We start from the raw sequence: 18992 nt of genomic DNA on the forward strand, positions 1-18992 counted from the left end.
AGGGTTCCTGTTTAATGCCTCTGCTGATATCTTTCTGTCTGTCTGTCTGTCTTTCTTTCATCCACTTGAGCTCCCTCTCTTTCATTAATTAAAATAGCGTTTCTTGCCTGGTCTGTTGGCTGTCTGATTGTCTACGATACATACTTCATTTGCATACATGCACCGTACGAGACTTGTACGAGTAATAATATCAAGAACCTCACCGAGCTGACCGTTTACTTTGAAAGAAGAGCAAACATTGGCTTCGGGATTCTCCCGTTGGCGAGGAAGCGATGCCATCCGCGCGTTTCGTTCATTTCCCATCTCGCTGGCCCTGGTCCATTGTCGACAGCTTCATCCCCTAACCGCCGCCTGATCCTTATCCCCGATCCTTATACCCGACTTCTCCATTTTGGGCGCCAACACCAAATCCACCACATCAGAAATTTATATTCCCTGTAAATGCATATTCTTCTGCATAGGTAACAATGCTCATGTTCCTCTCTTCTTAATACCGTATCCTCTACTGCGATCGACTTTCTACAGCGGTTATGCATTCTAGGGAAACATTCCTCCCTGACGGACTGAGATTTTGCAGCATTGCGACGAGATAATGACATCATAAACCTCGACATAACTCAACCGGAGCGGAGATATTATATCAATGGCACTGCTGGCGACTCCATCATACGACCTCGTGGATGATCTCAGGCGCGAACTCCGCAATAAGCAGAGTTCGCAGGCTTATTGGCCGGAATCACTTCTACCCAGCTAGACCGACTTTCGTCGTTCAAACGAAATGTATCCTACCTTCCGCCGATTGGGACCGTCTACCGTTCGATCCGGATGTCGACGTTCTACCTCCCGAAACCGGTGCCTCAGTTAACGACAATGGCATCGATTCCGAAATATCAGACTTCGCCCGACAAGTCCCTGAATACACCCTTCCCTTTGACGCAAACAAGCCTCCAGGAGCAGTTCGAAAACATCTCCTACCGATTCTTCGCCTGCTCGGGTGCGCAGACGACATCCCAAAGCCTAAAAAGGGATCCACCAATCTCGGTTACACAAACTTGAGGAACCCTCTAAACAGGGCTCTTCGCCGTGAGAGCTTGAACGATTTTAATCCAAACGCTTCGGATGGCATCTCCCTCGAGGCGCCCCCGGAAACTCGTGGCATCTCCTGTGCCGGTCTGACGACTCGATACATTCTGTACAAGATATGGCCGGACCGTGAGGAGCTCTACCAAAAAGGATACCCTCTACGCCGGACCTTCTTTGCTCTGGGCGACCGTGCCCTAAAGTACATCGCTTCGAGGAATGCCGATCCGGGAGATGTTGCTCTCTGGGCACACGTCGTCCTCGCCAGCAGCGGGGCCGAAGGTACTGCCAGGCTAAACTGGCTATGTCGAAAACTCAGGTTCAGAGTTCCATCATTCGTCTTCAACCATACGTTAAGACACCAATCCGGCCACACCGCCTACACCATCAAAAGACTCACCTTGCTGGTTGACACCTTCCTCGCCCGAAACCTCGAAATCGCAGAACACATGCGCAAACCTGAATTCAAACTCGATGCGCTCACGAAACGTATCATGTTCCTTCGACTCTTTCGGCTCGCCAACTATTACGCACCAACGCAGTTACCCCATGTCGCGAAGGTATACGCAAAACATTGTATCGATCCTCCGGCGGAGATCACGATGAATGATATTATATTTTGCAACCACATCCTCTGGGCTATCGGTGGGCCACCAAGGATTGCCAGCCCTTATTGGACATCCCTCAGATTCATCATTGATGCACAGATCTTTCTGCTCCGGAAGATGTTCCAGGCGAATCCAGTCATGCATTTGGACCCCAAAGGCTTCAGAGGAATCGTCAGAACCCGACTAGCCGCACCGCGATCCGTCTCGGAACGCGGAATCATCGCCCATCAGGGTGAAAACTGGCCACCACGTAAAGATATCACCGACGGATACGATCAAACCCACACGCGAATCGACTTTGACCACGAAACACCCGTCACCGGGGAAGCAGGTAAAGTCTTATCCGAAATGCAACGTGCCGGTTATCCGTTGCAAACATGGGATCGCTCTGCAATGATCCTCTCGGGTCGTGAACACGATGGAACGCCCACAGTACCCCGCCGTACTTGGTTTATAGCCGGCACCAGTACGGGAGAAGAAAACAGGTTTACACTTTTACAAGCCCGTATCCGAGCCACCAGGACGCTCAACGAAGCATGGCATATATTCCTACAATTTCTCAACGAAATCATAACGACCTCGCAGGAGAGAGCCGGTGTCGTCCACGTCTACCAGGATATGTTCGAAAGGATCGTGCAGGCACGAAAGCAGGAAGCTCTAGACAAACACCTGTCACCGGTTGAAGAAGCGCCTGCCGTCGTTCCCGTAAGAACCGGTATTAAACGATTTATCCCACCAAGCGAGGAACTAGATGTCATCTACGCACCTCCGAAGCCCAAGAAAGACCCAACAGAGCATTACCTCAGACAATCGAACACGACAGTCCGTGGCCCGACTCTGATCCGACGAGGCCCGAACCTCGAAGACAGAGCCACCGTCAGCATCGGAGATACCAAAAACATCATCCCACCACCTTCGGACCCTTCCCGCGGCGCCTTCATTCCAACCTCTGCGCCCACCGTCAGCGAACTGTGGTCCCTAATGCTCCGCAATGGTATAAAACCCAGTCTAAGTCTTACAAAACTCCTCGTCTCAAATGCAGCCACGCCGAACGAAGCACACATGTACCTCGAAGAATGGTATAGCTACCCACGGCGTCGCCAAACCTTCAGGACCGAAAAGGGTAAAATCGAATTCCGTTGGTGGCAAGTCTTCCATCGTAAGGAACTCGAAAAACTCAGAATCCGCCAGTTTGGAGTGCAGCATGCGGATGTAAAGGATGAGGACGATGCGAATTACATCGACGCTTCTTCGGCAACCGTTGAATTGGCAATATCGTATATCCATTGTTTAACATCAACCACCTATGCACCCCGCAAAGATCGTACTTTCCATAACCACTGGAACTTCTCAAGCGGGCTTCTATTCCTTCGAGTTCCGCAAGCCATCATCATCGCCTCGGGTTTCAGAATAACCTCCTTGAGCGCCTGGACGAGCATCCTCAAAGCCTTAAACTACACCCACCATCACCGCGGACTCTTCCAATCCGAATTAGCGAAATACGCCACCAGCCGACTCGCATCCGCCCGCTTCGGAGAGGGGAACCCACGGAGGAAGATGAAATATCGAGATGTTAATGTCTGTGTTAGGAAGATATGGGAGCATATAAGGTTGCATTGGGGGTACCCTCTCGAAGCGAGCATTGTTTATGAATTCACGATCGCGGCGGAGAGGGGGTGGGAGTATGAGCAACAACTTAAGGCTTATACCAACGATCAAACGCAATTTCACGAAAAATTTCCCTTTCGAACCGAAGATGCCGTTGAAATCTTTGAAACGGTGGTGGGGATCCGGAAGGTGACCCAGAGGAGTTTTAAAAATCCGGGGAACAGAGCTTGGAGGAGGGTCGGGGCTTCTGCCGTTAAAGCTAACGGTGGTGTTCGTGAGGGGGATGATGGGTTCGGAGATGCAAAAACGGATGAAGATACGATATTCGGTAAACTGGTCGAAATGTCCGCACCGATAGAAGACGAAAAATCACGACTCCCACCGCAGGTCATCCCCCGTACCGCACATCTCCACGCCTACATGAGATTACTGCTCCGCACCGGTCACGAAGAATACGAACCCATCCTTCGACTTCTAAAATGGATGGGCCGTTACAGCGACTTTTTAGAAATAAAAAACCGAAGGTTAACGGTAATCGCCATGAAGGCAATGTGGGATTTCAACAGGGGATTAAAAGAAATCGAGGATCCAGCGGAGAGGTTGAAGGTTTGGGAAGCCAGAAAGGCGAAGTTTGGAGAGGCCAAGAGGTTGTTTCTGGAACGGTTGAAAGGGTGGGGGGCTTGGCCTAGTGATGTGGAGGTTGCGGCTTACAATGGAGAGAATTGGAGGGAGTTGAGGGACAGGGACCCTGCGGAGGAGGTTGAGGGGGTGGATTATGATGATGAGTGGGGGGAGGAAGGGATCGAGGAGAGGTTGCAGGAGGCGGAGGCGGAGTATGATAGGCACTAATACTATATCGAAATTACGGTTGTGTATGAATAGGAATTTTAGCATCTCCATTTTGTAAGACTATTTAAAAAACGGTGATAAATTTTTAATGGATCTAGACTGAATTCGCATACGCCTCCGAATGATATAGAAACGCCATAAAATGTCATGCATGTCGCTATGTTAAGAACTCGCTTTTTAATGACACAGATACCAAAAGAATAAACCAAAGCCACACACTAAGTAAACCGTGCAAACTCCCCATATAAATTTCAATCTCAACGCTGTAGGGAAAAGGACGGCAAACACCCTACCGAGGGATAGGGACTCTCTCTAAATCCCACCACCCTCCTTCAGATCCTCCGCCCACTCACAATACCTCCTATAAAACACACCCATACTGCTAACCACCACCAAATCGAGAACATCCATCCCCTCACCTTCAACCAACAAGCTCCCCAATTTGCTCTTCAACCCACTCCCCGCATCATATTCCGTCTGTTCCGTCCAACTATTCTCCCTCTGTAACTTCTTAAATTTCTCTCCAAACTTGAATTTCGATAGACCTCTCGAGTGACCCGGTCTCGAAGAACTTCCGGAGGGGGGCGGGTTTCCATCCGCATCCGGTGGACGTAGAGATAGAGTTGAAAGGAGAATTGGATCGCCCTTTACGATTGTTGTGTTACCGAACGGGCTCCCGGCTATGGTGCTCGGTGGGTGGAGTCTTAATCTGATTTTTCGACCTACACCGTTTGTTTCGAATTCACAGGTTCCCGTACCCTTTTGTGGTGGTTCGAAGACGTATCCTTTACCCTTTGTTTCTCTGTCCAGTTTTTCATCTGGGGAACCACCGTCTGAGGGACAGTAATTCGGGGAAGTCGAGTAGAGGCCCATTTGTTCCATTGCTATGCGAGTTTCCTCATCGACGGCGTATCGAGGTTGAGATGGCTGTTGCTGGTGGTGCCGGTTGTAAGAACCAGGGGAGTCGGAACGTTTTCGACGGTGGGCGGCGGAAAAGACGGAGAGACGTTTGCCGGTTGATTTCCAGAAACCTTCGCCTTGGAGGAATAATGTACGTTTAAAGATACCGTCGGAGTCATCGTCTGGTTCTGGGATTTCCGCTGCCGGTGTTTCCGGTTGTTGTTGTGGACGTGGGCGTCTTATTGATGGATTTGGGCTGTCCGGGGAGTATATTTCTGTAAACCTTGATTGGTAGGATACACGAGACATGGCCGGGTTCATCATTTGTGGCCTCGACAGATCCTTTGGTGGAGGTGGAGGTCCGACGTCTTCAAATCCCGGTGGAGGAGGGGGTACCGGCGCCGGCCAGAGATAACCACCACCGCTACTAACACTATCCCCACCATCACTAGTAGCAGTAGACGGACGGGTGGTATCGGGAACGTTCAACGTCACTGGCGTCCCTACCGGTTTCTGGTTACACACAAATTTCCTATACCCATCCGTATAAACTTCCAGATTTAACCGTTTCCTATCCCTTCTACCCTTTTTCGACACCAAAGATTCCTGATGCATCATCTGTGCGGCGTAGGAGTTCGGCATGTGCGGGATATCTACGAGTGGAGAGTTATGGTTCGAGTAGATACGTCCGATGGTAGCTTGGCTTCCCGTCGTACGATCTCTTCTGATAAATGTGATTTCAAAGTCGGTACTCGTTGGCATCGGTCCGCTGCCCACGGAGTGGATACTCGATGATGAATGGTTTAAGTATCCGCCATTATTATCATTATTATTCTGGCCACCGGGAAACAAATGGTCACTCCGAGAGCTTTCGCCGCTAAATGAAGCGCGTAGGTATGAAGGTCTAGCATCGTCGAATGATGATGTCCCACGTGCAGAATAATGATCAGGTTGTAACGACTGTGAACGAGGTTTTTGAAGCCCTTCGAGAGGTTGGATGCGTAGATAATATAGACAGGATACGATATCCTGTGCTGTGACGGTGTTGCATTGTGGTTTTAGAGGGGTGAGGATGATATCTGCGTGCGCCCACGCGTGTGGGTAACGTGCATTAGCGAGGCTTACTCACATGCCGAGATTTGCTTATGTGATTTAAACGGGGAAAGGAAGGAACTAAGAGTTCTTATAAGACTTACCTTGGCTGTTTGGGACTCGAACGATGTAGAGCTTAAGCTGGTGGGAAGATACGGCGTGGGGGTCGTGGGGAGGAGGTTGAGGAGGATATCGGCGGATTTGGAGAGGTGGGTTGTCGGCGAGTCTGGTGAGGGTGTCTAGAGACTGGGCCTCTGCTCGTATCACCATCTTTTCTCTCTACCTACTCCACAGGGTTGGATTGGATTCAGTTCGGTGATGTTATACTTGGATTGTTACTGATGATTACTACGGATTAAAGATCAAAGGAAAAGGGACGCAGTCAAAGGAGAAGTATCGCAGTGGCAAGCGAGAAGGAGAATCGGTTGATTAGTAGTCAAGTCGTAGTTGTGGATATGTTAAGTAATGATGCTAAGGCAGTTAAATACAGCACGGCAGCTAGCAATCTCGAAGGGGATCTAAAATACAAATAACAGTGAAATACGGGCCAGCGACCGCTATAAAAAGGACCTATTTTGAGACCGGAACCTTGCGACCTCCCGCCAGATCAAGCCAAAGTGGAGGGCCTTGTCATGCAACCAACTGCATGGGATTTGGTACCGTACAAGTATGTACAGGCATGTATGGGTCCTCGGGTGGCGAAGTCCGCTGTGACTGGTTCGGCCCAGCCTTACCGACTCCACACCCTTGCGCACGCCTGCTTGCGTATGTTAGGACAGTTAGTTTCGATCTTTCCAGTTGTGAGTCGCGTGCGTGGGCGATTTGAAGGCAAACAAATAAGTGAGTATGTAATTATAGAACCGAATCATGAGAGAGAGAAAGTCTCAAGTAAAATATAATAAAGTCGTCAGATGTCTAAGCTAAGGCATGCAATGTGCGTATCTGCAGTCTCGTAACGTATCTGTATGGAACAATGCTGCCAACCAATTAGGGCAAAACAGTCCTATTGTCGGTATCGTCGCGGTCAAAACTTCATTCGCCCAAAGAGGAACCTGCACAGCATAGGAAGTACTTAGCTAACCCTATACTTAAAACCCCAAAAAAACCGGCTGGAGAGTTAGACTAACATGCCGCTCCAACTCCTATATACGCTGCACCGCCACCGGCTCCGTACATAGTCTTCCTACGAAGCGTAGCTTCCCTCTCTCGTTTCGCCTTCTTTTCCGCTTTTACGGCCGCTTTGGCCTCTTTTAGAGCATTTCTCGGTGGCACTAGTATTGTAGTCGCCTCTGATTTAAATGACGACTGCCGTGCTGGTGGATCGAGATACTCGACGTTGTAGTTTTTGAAGCACATTTCTTTTATAAATATTCCGTGCGACTTTGAATTTGTGTTGATTTTGACAGGGACAAGGTATGGAAGATACCCTGGCGGTATATAAGAGGGATTTGGAATGTATCTGGTTTCTTCTCGCGTAACGTCGCAAAAGAGAGTATATTAGTAAATGTGTATAATTTGATAGAGGTTTGGAAGGTTTTCATTGACTAGATTGTTTGGATAGATATAAGGGATATTGGTATCTCCAATTCCGTGCCCAGAGTATCAACTTATATACCCTCATGATCAATCGCTATCTAGGCACCAATGACCCCCATCAGGCATAAAAGCAAACTAGTATGTTGTACAAGACAACCCAAGAGAATATCAAAAGCCACTCGGGCCCAATTATTCTCCAAAACCGCAGAAACCTTTCATAAAAACTCCGAGATACCTAAAGCAAAGCCTCCACCGAAAAAAAGGGTTCCGTTATCTCGACTGGTCAATCCTAGTAGATGCAAACAACAGTTTCCTCAAATCTTGAGGCCTACGGGCGCAGCATGGTCGGCTGATGCTGGCCATCCTCGTATTTACTTTAGCAGCATATATCGTTTTCCCGGCTAAATATATTCCTAACCAACGACATTGTAGAATATACGCCCGCCTGTGCAATGCTGCAGCAAAGCGGTCCGCAGCAGAGATTTAGGTGTCGATTTATGCTCCGGGTCCCGACCTTTTAATCGATACAAGAGTGAAATATCGCCATCTACCTAGGTACATATCTGCAGATACGTTGGCTTCAAAAGCGCGGATAAGTGACCGGCTATTAGTGAGGAGGGCTTGGAATCCCAGTTTCCAAATAGGCAGCGATACAACATATTATAGTACATCATAGGATTCTCAACTTCGTCAATTCTAACAGAGATATCCGATGCTTCATTCTGATTGAGGAACATGTTGACAACGCAAATTACGTTCAAAATACCACAGTATCTCAAGCTCGATGTTCAACTGCAAAAGGGAAAAATATATATTATTATTTTCGTAGTCGTTAGGCCAGAAAAGTACATGAAGAATCCACCAAACTCTTCCTTAACCGAGATATATATAAAAAATCTAGCAATTAATGCAAACTAAAGAAGGTAAAAAGGATCATCAAAATCATAACGTTCATAACTCATGAAACAAGTCATAAATATCACAAAAGATCAACTACACCAGAGTCCTCCAATGATTCCTCCCTCTACTCGGACTCCCTTCCCTCGGGATAGAAATCGACCTCCGCCTTTCCACTCTTACTGTTGGGGAAATCGTTCCTAAAGAACTAACGGATGACCCTCGACTCCTCAGCGAAGTCCCCGCCCACGACGTAAAGTTTTTCGCCAAATTAACTAATGAACCGGGTGATGGCTGCATAGACACTCCATCATCGTCGCTGGTGATAATACTACTCATGCGTGATAAAATGGGACTCGTGGGCGCCGAAAGGAAAATCTCGGAATGTGATTGTAAGGGTGAAGGTGGTGCTGGGGGTTTAAGTCTTGATGGGCCTATTGCTGCGGTACTGGATGCTGGGGTATTATAAAGTACCTTGTGGCGCATTAGAGGGTTGGGGCTTAGTCTTCCTCGAGAAATTCGGGAAGGACCGGGTTCGCTGGTGACGGAAATGAAGTCGCCTTCTTCTTCCGCTTGGTCTTCGTTTTCGGGTTGTCTCTGGTGGTCAACGACGTAAAAGTAGCCTATTGGGGATGCAAGGTAATGGTGGTCTGCGGATAGGAATGGGGGTATTGGGGATAATGCGGAGTCTAGACGAGGGGTTTTAGGTTGGGGTGGTGGAGTGGGGCTTGGATCTATAGCTTTTCGGCGCCGGATTGTGCGCGGGAGGGGCTGATTTGGACCGGGATCTCGAATCGGTTCTGAGATTGTTCGGGCCGGTGGAGGTGGGTTCGTATTCTTCGTAAATGAATTGTTAGTATCTGATGTTTTACATCGAAAATATATAAGTTTCTTCTATATATAGCTCACCGATAGCTCAGATTTTCGATAAAGGTGGTAAAGGTTGCTTGGGGCTGACTGGTTTATGAGGTCATTCGTATATATTTGTGGAACATTCTGTGGTAGCGGAAGGGGAATTTCCGGTGGCGAACTTTCGGAATTCGGCCAACCCGGGATAGTGAGTGGATTATTTGAGCCATATCCTGAAGGAGGTGATATTGGATATGGATCAGTGACCTGCCGTTTAATGGTCGCAGTACCTATAGCCATAAGTTGTGTTTGGGTACCAATTGTGGCAGATGTCGGAATAGTCGGCACTGGGGCCTCCTTAGAAGGCCTTAGTCGTTCATCCACTTCTTTTCCTTTACGGGTTCTATAGCTTTTATGACTTTGCCGCCTCTGCAGTTTGTTTCTCTGTTTCCCAGCCTTTGCGCTTGTCGTAGATCCTTGAATCGTGGTGGTGGTCGAGGCCCTAGATAACATTGACTTTGGGGGCTCGTTCTTTTGTACCGATGCTGTTGGCTCCACTGTAGCAGCCGCTGGAAGGGCGTCTTCTGTCTTTTGCTCCTCCTCTTGGGTGACCTTGCTATTATTTCCCACTGAAAATGCATTACCCTTCGATAGTTCGGAAAGGGTGCTGGCGCTCAGTGAAGAACCGGTAACACTACTATCGTTAAATGTCGACCTTCGAGATGCATATACCGCTTCAGGAGATTCTGTATCTGTTCGCCCCCATATGGATTGCGCTGGTAACTCCACCAACCTCCCGGCCTCTTGCGCTTTAACCTGCTCCCCAATCACTTGCTTTGCTATTTCCACCGTGGTCCGTATTGACTTCCTGCTAACTTTCCCCTCCCGCATATGGTTCATTAAAGCTTCACCGTGCCTCACAAACTCTTCGTAATCCTTAACGTAAATACTCCCATTTGAACCTCTTTGTTTTTCTGCCCTTTCGAAAGCATGTCTGAACACTAATGCGGCAAATTTAACCCACGCTTGTCCAACCTCTGCTTGACTACTTAACCTTTGCCTCACGTAGGTCTGAATTACGCTCTGTAAGTGTAACCTATCGACCCTCCACTCCTTCCCATTCTCCCTTTCATTCTGATGCGTCCTGCGCACCAGGCTGAAAGCAAGTAAGTGCTTTATCGTGAGATTGAAATCGAATACTCCATCTTCCTCTTTTGCCACGACTCTTACTTGAGCTGGCAATGCTTCTAATCCCCAGTTAATCAGAAGCGTTGGTATATCTGTTCCGAAGTACGATATCAGTTTCAGCAAATTCGCTGCTTCGGGATGTTTTGTCTCCAGTGTATCCAGTGTCATAGCAAGTGGACTCCATCCGTCCCCGGATACTTTGGGATGTCCTTTATACCCTCTCAAATACTCATATATCGAAACCTGTCGTTCTGCAATATAACAGGCTGCAATATGAATGGCTCCAATCAAATAATCCAGCAATTCCACCAACTCTTGCGCAACCTTCACTTCCTGCGGTGTCGGATCCACAATCTTTGCTTCGGTGAGTAATATCGAAACAGCCTCTTTCATAGTCATCTGTGGTATCTTAAACCCAACCGGGGCCCCCAACCTTGCCTGTCCATCCAACGATTGATTCAAAGAAGTAAGCAAAATACTACTCCCCCGACTCGTCGGCATACAAGCCTTCAACTCATCAATCTCAGTTTCAGTAACCGCATTTGCCCCATCGAGTACCAGCAGCCAATTCTCATTCCGTTCCATCCACTCTAGTACTCTACAAGTACATAAATCCAATCCACTGCGATCCGTGTGTGGCGCTGTTATATCCTGCATAACCGCACTAGGGAGGTTTAGTTTTTTGTAGATGTGTCTGAAACTATCTATTCGTGAAGATGAGGTTTGGGCGTTAACCCAGAAGATTCCACCGGTGTAGATTGAACGGCGAGAGAAGACGTATTCGCGGACTAGATGAGTTTTTCCGGATCCTGGAGGGCCCCAGAGGAGGAGTCCGGAGTTACCTTTGGTACGGCGGTCTTCGGCCAGGAGAATGTGATCGAGATCATGAAGAAGGTATTCGCGGGTAACTGGAGATTCATTGGGGTGAAGGGGTACAGCGAAGATTGGAAGGCTTGGAGGAAGTATTATGCTGGACTCTGGGGAAAATTCTTCGGGCAGAGGCATGGCAGGGCCTAAAGATTAGTGTTAGTACATCTTTCGACACATTCATAGTACACATTTTAAAAGTTTCACAAAGGAACAAATCAAGATACATGATTTAGAAAAGAACATGATATATTTGAATAATAAGAACCCGAAACTCCGCTAGAAAGATCTATACTAACTTTTCGACGGCCCAACTCCAACACTACTCCCAGAATCCATCTCTTCAACTTCAATAGGTCCCGGAATGCTCTGAAACCCTGATAGTCTTCTTGGACTCCCGAGCATAATCGACCTCGGAGCTCCAAAATATAACCCAGAAGCACCTACCAAAAAAAAACCCACACCCCAAGAAAAGGATATATCACCATTAGAAACACATTCCTCTAAAATTTATTCACATTCCAGAAGAATCCAAACCCAAAAGCAGTAGTTGTAACATACCTCGCTGCACGAGGATTTCCTTAATCTTTTCGTCCGTGGCGGCGACAGCTGACCTTCTTTCCGATTCCCAGCGGCCCGGGGTAAATGTTAAAGCGTTATCGACCATTTGGCGAAGAATTCCGGCGACATCGGAGTAACCTGGCGAAGATTCATCCTTGTATTTTATCATCGTATGGTGGGTGGCGTGGATTCCGATTTTTCTGTGTTCGGGGAGTCGACAATGGCGGATGAGTATGGTACGATCTTTTTGACCAAAAGGTTTACCATGTTAGACTCTTGTATAGCTAGAAAGGTAGTTATTCAGAATTATACTCACAACTTCTCGCTGACCGGTAGGCAGTACGGTTTCTATTTCCTCATAAAAGTATACAATTTCAAATGACGACGCAATTCCAGTGAACAGGGTATTAATATTCTGTAGAGTTTCTGAGTTCTGGCCGAGCATGGACAACATTGTACTATCGAGTTTGACGCCGGGGAAGAATACTAGGAGTTTGCGAGCGAGTGATGCCCATCGTACTATATCGGAGCCCATGTGCGGTGTCCCCATGAAGAGGATTCCCTGTGTTGAGACTTTGATCGATCGAAGACGTTCATTGTGGTCGACTCCGCAGCTGTTGGAGTATATCAGTGCCTTAATGGCGTTTTAGTTAGTGATATACGATTGATTGGACCCCACGAGTACCGTTAGGAATGATTTATATCCCTTACCCTCTTGATCAAAATACCACCCAAGGAGTGTCCAATCCAAATAATCGGCCGTTCTGTCGAATTCTTCCCACCAATTTTTCTCTATTTATAACAAAAGAAAAGTGTTAAATCCCCATAATATAAGACCGAAAAAAAATAAATAGGTTAACATCATACACTCCGGAAATTATGCAATCTCGAAACCATCGTCTCACTATGATGATGTATCATATTCGACGTCGCCCCTTCAAACCACGAGGTAACCTTCGTATCATATCCGTAACTCAAGATGCGAACCTCTGGAATCTCGAGTGCAAGAAGATCGCGGGGCCATAATACCGAAGGTTCCTTCTTGCTGCCAGAATAAGTCCAGGTCTTGAAAGGGTCGCCGCCAAGGCCGTGAACGAGGATGATACTGTTAGGAAACAAAGGTATTAGAATTAATATTGCTTTAACCACCAGGAGGAAGACAACCTATTGCTTACTCAACGACAGGATCGACTCCAGGAGATAGTACGTTGACGCCATATTGGTATCCCCCCGGGTCCGCAGACTGAGGTAGGAATCGGGTTAGGGAAACCATTTGGCAGAGAAAGGTTTCTTATGTACGGTGAGATCACTTGTTGTATATACTGAGCTGAAGTTTTTATTCAATTCTTTTTGACTCGCTTGGTTGAACCGCACATACCATGGACTTGAGAATCGTTTTGGAAGACACCTTTAAATACTGTTTTCGGATCTCTTTTTAGTGTAGTTTAGAAATAAGATATTATTCTAATATTGCTAGGCGACCTTAGATCACCCAGGCCTTATGTTCGAAAGCCGTAGAACTATAGTCAACGAGATATCGAGAAATATGTCGCGGAAGGCGAGTCTGGCGAAGTGACGTCCTAGCTGGCTGTCGAGGATTTAATTTGAAAAAAGGGAACAACATTCGGGATTGAGCTTGCTGCGGTTAGATCCTGCAAAGAAATTGGGGGGGGGGAATAACGCGACCGTCTAGCGGAGAGCATTTTCTTGAAATTCATGAATCTTTTATATCATCGGGACCTGCATGTATCATGCGGGCCTGGCCTTGTGAATCGCCCAGGAACTGCTGACCAAGGGACCGCAACACAGAACATATCAGGCCGGACCCTCAAGCCAGGGATGTGGGCCCGCGAGAAGATACACGGTATGTGGAGCATTGAGGAGACGACGCGCTCTTCGACTCCATATTCCTCGATTTTATGGAAATTTCGTTTGTTGAGCGGTTTTTGTTTCCTTCTATCGCTAGCAGGTGCTAACATGCTCGTCGAAAGTTTTCCGCAGCTAGGTTATTGCATTTTTTACGCTTTGAATCGCGTTTTCTACGATCTATACAAAAAACAAGAGGGATATTGACGTAGTACGATTTTTGAGCACTTAAGTATGTATATTCTATAGCTATAGATTTGCGAATTCACAAGCTATGGTAGTGGGGATCTAATCGTACGAGTCTAGACGTTGTGTCATAATATCAGTCCTAAAGAAAAGCTGTGTTGGATTTTGAGGAAGAATCACAAGGCCGTAATTTTCTAAAGATCCGTAAGGAGGAAATTCATTTTAAAGGTACCCAAACCCTAGCCGCAGGAGGGGGAGAAGATGAGTAAATCCAGAAAGCCTTGTGACCTCGTGGAGTTTTTCATGTGGCCTGTGCCCTTTCAAGTATACGAGTGTACGGAAAACTCCTTGGCCCTTGAAGTATGTACATGTGACACCGCATTTCGTACCCCAAATACATCGCCTAGTGGATTAAGAACCTGCAGGTTGCGAATTTTTTTTCTTTTTCGGAGGCTCAAAATTTCCAGGGCGTCTACGTCGAGGGGTTTGTTGGAAATTGCAACAAGGATGTGTTGGCGTAGACAGTGCGGCACTGGCGTTATCGGATACGAAAAATCATTTGCACAAAGCCTCATGCGGGGTTAGAAACTTATCAAAATTGCCGATGTTAGATGCTTTTGTTTCAGCAACGTTATTGGGCGGGGTAGTACGGTTTTTTCGCATGTCATTTGGTCGCATAGCACCTCCATATGCAGCTTAGCCACTAACTATGCTTGTCCATTTTCATAACAATAGGTCACGCCTTCGGTGAGAAATAATAGGTGAAGGTTAATCAATTGGTTGAAAATTATCTCGGGTACCCTTGAAAGGAGTACGGTTGAATGCCCCGTTGAGCCTTGTGAGCTCAAAAACATACACCAGTTTCACCCAGCTATTAGAACTTTCAAAGCTGGCAGCACCCCTGTATTTTCCTGTTGCCTTGTATTCTACCTCAATAAATTCAATACCCCTTCAAAAAACCCTTAGTAGAACGAGGCGAACTTATTTCACTCTAGTTCTTCCTGGGCGTTTGGAAATGTAGGCAATCCACCTTTGAATGTCGTCCCTCTGTTCCAGAAGTTCGATGGTATACCAATTCTTAGCCAGTTCCATGTTCTCTTCACAGTGGTGGACCTAGCATAGTTATTAGCTTCCTAGGTTCTCGAGGATGTATAATCCAAGAAATACTTACAAATGAGTGGCAAAGTCGACATAGCCAGGCTATATGTTCGTATGATTGTTATTAGAAGCTGCTCACTTCATGCTACTGCTTTTACAAAGCAAGATCTAGCAGAAAAGGCCAAAAGCTTACCAACGCGATTCAGCATGTATTCTGGGTGTATCTTCTTCTTCAGTACTCGGGCATGTGTAGATCGCTAGACACCGTGTCAGTAAATTCATGGGAGATCCCTTAAGCAGCAAGCGCGAGATCCTTACTGGTATTAGGTGGTGGTAACTAACCAAAATCGGCGTTTGTGTCAGCAAGAGCATAAAACATGCGCAAGAAAGAAGGGATACCCACGTTAATCTAACTTCCCTACCACAAAGTTCACATTCTAGCGGTCGAGTTTCTGTCCATTTGAGGGGCGGGGCGGTCGCTGCAGCAAGGTAATCCTCCAATACCGACGTGGTCATCCTCTTGACATCCTCTATAAGTCGCGGAAAACTATTATTAGTGCGAATTCAAAACCTCACATGAATTCGGACCAAATTAATGCGAAAGAATGTAAATTAATGAGGAGGATTCAAACAACCTGCATCATTTAAGAGTTTTGCGTCAACAATCGAGTCAATATACGTCGATGGCAAGTTATTGAGGAGTCCCTCGGCCATTTCTATCGAACCAGTCCAACCAGTTTCGTCCGCGGTTTTCGAATCATAGCTGACTTCCGTCAATTCCTTCGGGAAGTATTCAAATAAATCGGCGGCAAGGAACTAAGGCAAAACCAAGAAACCAAACAAAAACAAATCAATGCGTGAACTCGAAAGAATAAGAACGCGAATAATGTCATTTATGATTCCCTACCTCAATGAATTCCGCCAACTCTTCCGCTTCTTTCTTCGCATCGACCTCTCCACCATTGCGACTAGCTCTAAGCCTTGATTCCTTAGACTCAACGAGTTCCTTATTTAGGACTGCGCGGACTAAAGAGACGGACATGGAGTCTCGAAGCATTTCATAATAGGACCTGTGATCAAATCCAGACATCTTGACTTTGAATGCACTTCCGATAGCGCAAAAATGTGTTGAAGTTTGGTAATTATAAAGAAAAAGGACACTTGTGTAAGGTAGCTAGTATAGCGTAGAGAACTGAAGATGAAGAAGATAGAGTTTCTTTAAAAGATTTCCTTGCCAATGGCTTTCACCTGGGTATTTGATATCGAGAACTAGGAGATCCCGTTCTCCTGGTGCATCTAAATACTTTCCTAGAAGAGTTGGTAGCACAGACTAGCTCGATATTTGGACCGCATAACTTCAACTTCAAAACAACACATTTCTTCCCAGCCCAAGCTAAGGCAACATCCCGACTTCCAGCCCGGACCAGATCGAGAAGACATCCCGATCAAAAAAAAAAAAAAAAAGGTACAAGGCGAATTACTCGAGATATGCAAGAACTGTATGGAACCATCTAGATATGCTTCATCCAATCTTCAGACCACCAGAAGATTTGGCATCCTTGGCGCCCCAATCCTTCGCTATCCAATCATATCATCCTATCCTGGTCAGGTTGGGGATTATTGTGCCACAAACGGCATCTGATGTTCGCGCAAGAGTCACGGAGCCGCGCTTTCGACTCATAATAGAGATTCGGGACGCTCTTTGAGTCACCGAAGCAAACAACTGCATGATATCTGTCATACTTGGGATCAGTTGGGACTTCGTTGTGCATAACGTTGGATTTTGTACCCGCAACACATCATAAACAGATGATATCAAGCAGCCCTGGTATGCGAAATCTCGATTGAAGCATATCTACTATCGAGTTGTCGAGCCTCGAAACCGCTATGGCGGTTTCAGATTCTGCAAGCTAAATTCATATGAATAAACGTATATACAAAACTTATGGGTAACTCTTACTTAATCCCTCATATAAACATCTTCTCCAGCCACCGACTAAACCTAACACTAGGCGCATCAAAAGTCCTCCAAAAGACGTCTGATACCCAAACTGTGACCATTGTATTGATTGCAAATACAAACCATGTGGTAACAGTCTTCCAAGTTTCTAGATTCTCCACTTCTTTATCCATCGGATCATTAGGACTGCGCTCGGAGCCGAACAGCTTCCCAAGCCCAACTGCCCCCCACGTCGCCAAAAGAAGACTATACCCCAGAGATTGGAGTAGCGGACCATGAACTAAGTATAGAGAAAATGATATTCGGCCGAGATACTGACAGGTTCCTGAGCAGAGGAGCTTTTGGATAGCTGGGAGGAAGATTATGGAAGCGACAATCATTCCCGCCCCGGTACCAGCCCAAAAGTAAACTGGTCCGTGGTTCTCTGTATAGACGTGACTTGGAGGTGTCCAGGCGGCCAAAAAGGAAAACCCTGAAACTTTATCTGGGAGCGGAGCGCAGATTGGGTAAGAGCCGAGATATAATCCGATGGTGAGGGCGGTTATCTTTAAGATTTGGAAGATTCGTGAGTGTCTTTCGTAAATGTATTTGTTCGTGATGTTAGATGAGGGTAGGTGGTTTTCATCGGCTTCAAATTGTGAATGTATCTCAGCCAGAAAGAATCCCAGCATGAAAAGCGCAAACTGCCAATTACCGTTGTATAACCCTACAGCTACACAAAGAGGTAAAACCAACTTCACCCGTGCCCAACGCTTGAAATTCGACAGGCCGAGGATCATTAAGAAAACATATAATGATTCGCGAAATTCCATTGGAATGGTCCAAAGGTGGGACTAATATTCTTCAGTAAGCGTGGTTAACTTGTTGGAGTTGATGGGTCTACGGCTACATACGTTCGTTTCCCATCTATACCCGATAGTGTCATTGAATAGAAGAACCTTCACCGCAAATTTGTAATAGTCGTCCAAGGTCCAAACGACTTGTTTGTAAAGACTCTCTTGCATCGGGGCTCGAGGACTGATCATCCCGCCCCGTAGCCAGGTCTCGTTCTCTCCGTTATACGGCACCGCTTCGAACCACCCAGCTGATGAGAATAGACCGACCAAAAGAAAACTGCCCGCACAAGGCAAGACTAAACGGAGGTAGCGTCTGCAAACCGAACTCGCAAGGTCCTTTAGTAATACATGGCTAGTCTCAAATGATGTCGGTCCCTTCATGGACCTCACACTTTTGATCGATAACGCGAACCCGGAGATGATGAAAAAGATCGCAACCATAGTATCGCCATTGTGGAGGATTCGAATAATAGGGAGTGCTATATAACCGTTATTTGTTTTGTAGTCCCAAGGTTCTCGCATGGTTGGGAAGCATGAGCCATGAAAGTGGTAGCTGTATACAAGAAGGCAAGCGATTCCTCGCAAACCGTCTAGCCATGATGTCGACTTCAAACTATACCTCGGCGGCGTCTTCGAGTATCGGTTGGATATGAAAGTTGGAAGAAGGAAGATGAGGAAAGAGTGTACATTCGGCCAAAACTTTGTGAAACACCACCGAATTATCGAATCTGAACCATATTCATGTCGTTCTTTGCATTTGGATTCTTTTTGAAACCAAGTTGGGAGGAAGGAGTTTGACGACTCTATCGAGGGATGCTCCTTTGTTGACATGCCGCTAGAACTGGAATTGAAATCGATGTGAGCTTATTAGTAGTCCTGTAGTTCTTAGTCCCTGATTTTTTTTTGTGGCTTAGAGGAACCCTCCTATGCGAGTGATCGAGTACTAGTACCCAGTATTTGAAAGATAATTTTACGAGGTTTGTAAGCTAGAAGAGACGAAAACCGAGGGAT

The 18992-nt window shown here is 46.6% G+C and overlaps 6 protein-coding genes across 6 annotated transcripts; 1 reads left to right on the plus strand and 5 right to left on the minus strand.

Moving 5' to 3' along the window:
* Positions 1-680: 680 nt before the first annotated feature.
* On the plus strand, positions 681-4145 carry DFL_008637 (uncharacterized protein; the record flags this gene model as incomplete). The annotated part of the gene is made up of 1 exon (XM_067638396.1): positions 681-4145. One exon carries the CDS (start codon positions 681-683, stop codon positions 4143-4145), a length of 3465 nt encoding a protein of 1154 aa, XP_067486288.1.
* A 312-nt stretch (positions 4146-4457) lies between these two features.
* DFL_008638 (uncharacterized protein) lies at positions 4458-6407 on the minus strand (the record flags this gene model as incomplete). The annotated part of the gene is made up of 2 exons (XM_067638397.1): positions 4458-6124; positions 6242-6407. 2 exons carry the CDS (start codon positions 6405-6407, stop codon positions 4458-4460), a joined length of 1833 nt encoding a protein of 610 aa, XP_067486289.1.
* Positions 6408-7169: 762 nt separating this feature from the next.
* DFL_008639 (uncharacterized protein) lies at positions 7170-7493 on the minus strand (the record flags this gene model as incomplete). The annotated part of the gene is made up of 2 exons (XM_067638398.1): positions 7170-7189; positions 7265-7493. 2 exons carry the CDS (start codon positions 7491-7493, stop codon positions 7170-7172), a joined length of 249 nt encoding a protein of 82 aa, XP_067486290.1.
* Positions 7494-8666: 1173 nt separating this feature from the next.
* On the minus strand, positions 8667-12141 carry DFL_008640 (uncharacterized protein; the record flags this gene model as incomplete). The annotated part of the gene is made up of 4 exons (XM_067638400.1): positions 8667-9407; positions 9480-11620; positions 11774-11917; positions 12036-12141. The coding sequence occupies 4 exons, from the start codon at positions 12139-12141 to the stop codon at positions 8667-8669; spliced, it is 3132 nt and encodes a 1043-aa protein (XP_067486291.1).
* A 59-nt stretch (positions 12142-12200) lies between these two features.
* On the minus strand, positions 12201-13308 carry DFL_008641 (uncharacterized protein; the record flags this gene model as incomplete). Its single annotated transcript, XM_067638401.1, has 5 exons — positions 12201-12278; positions 12352-12669; positions 12747-12827; positions 12903-13140; positions 13211-13308. 5 exons carry the CDS (start codon positions 13306-13308, stop codon positions 12201-12203), a joined length of 813 nt encoding a protein of 270 aa, XP_067486292.1.
* A 1760-nt stretch (positions 13309-15068) lies between these two features.
* Positions 15069-16275, minus strand: DFL_008642 (uncharacterized protein; the record flags this gene model as incomplete). The annotated part of the gene is made up of 7 exons (XM_067638402.1): positions 15069-15200; positions 15259-15287; positions 15379-15442; positions 15504-15522; positions 15589-15715; positions 15821-16001; positions 16093-16275. 7 exons carry the CDS (start codon positions 16273-16275, stop codon positions 15069-15071), a joined length of 735 nt encoding a protein of 244 aa, XP_067486293.1.
* Positions 16276-18992: the final 2717 nt, after the last annotated feature.

The sequence above is a fragment of the Arthrobotrys flagrans genome (genome assembly GCF_004000055.1).
Source record: "Arthrobotrys flagrans strain CBS H-5679 chromosome Unknown unitig_1, whole genome shotgun sequence".
Classification (NCBI taxonomy): Eukaryota; Fungi; Ascomycota; class Orbiliomycetes; order Orbiliales; family Orbiliaceae; genus Arthrobotrys; species Arthrobotrys flagrans.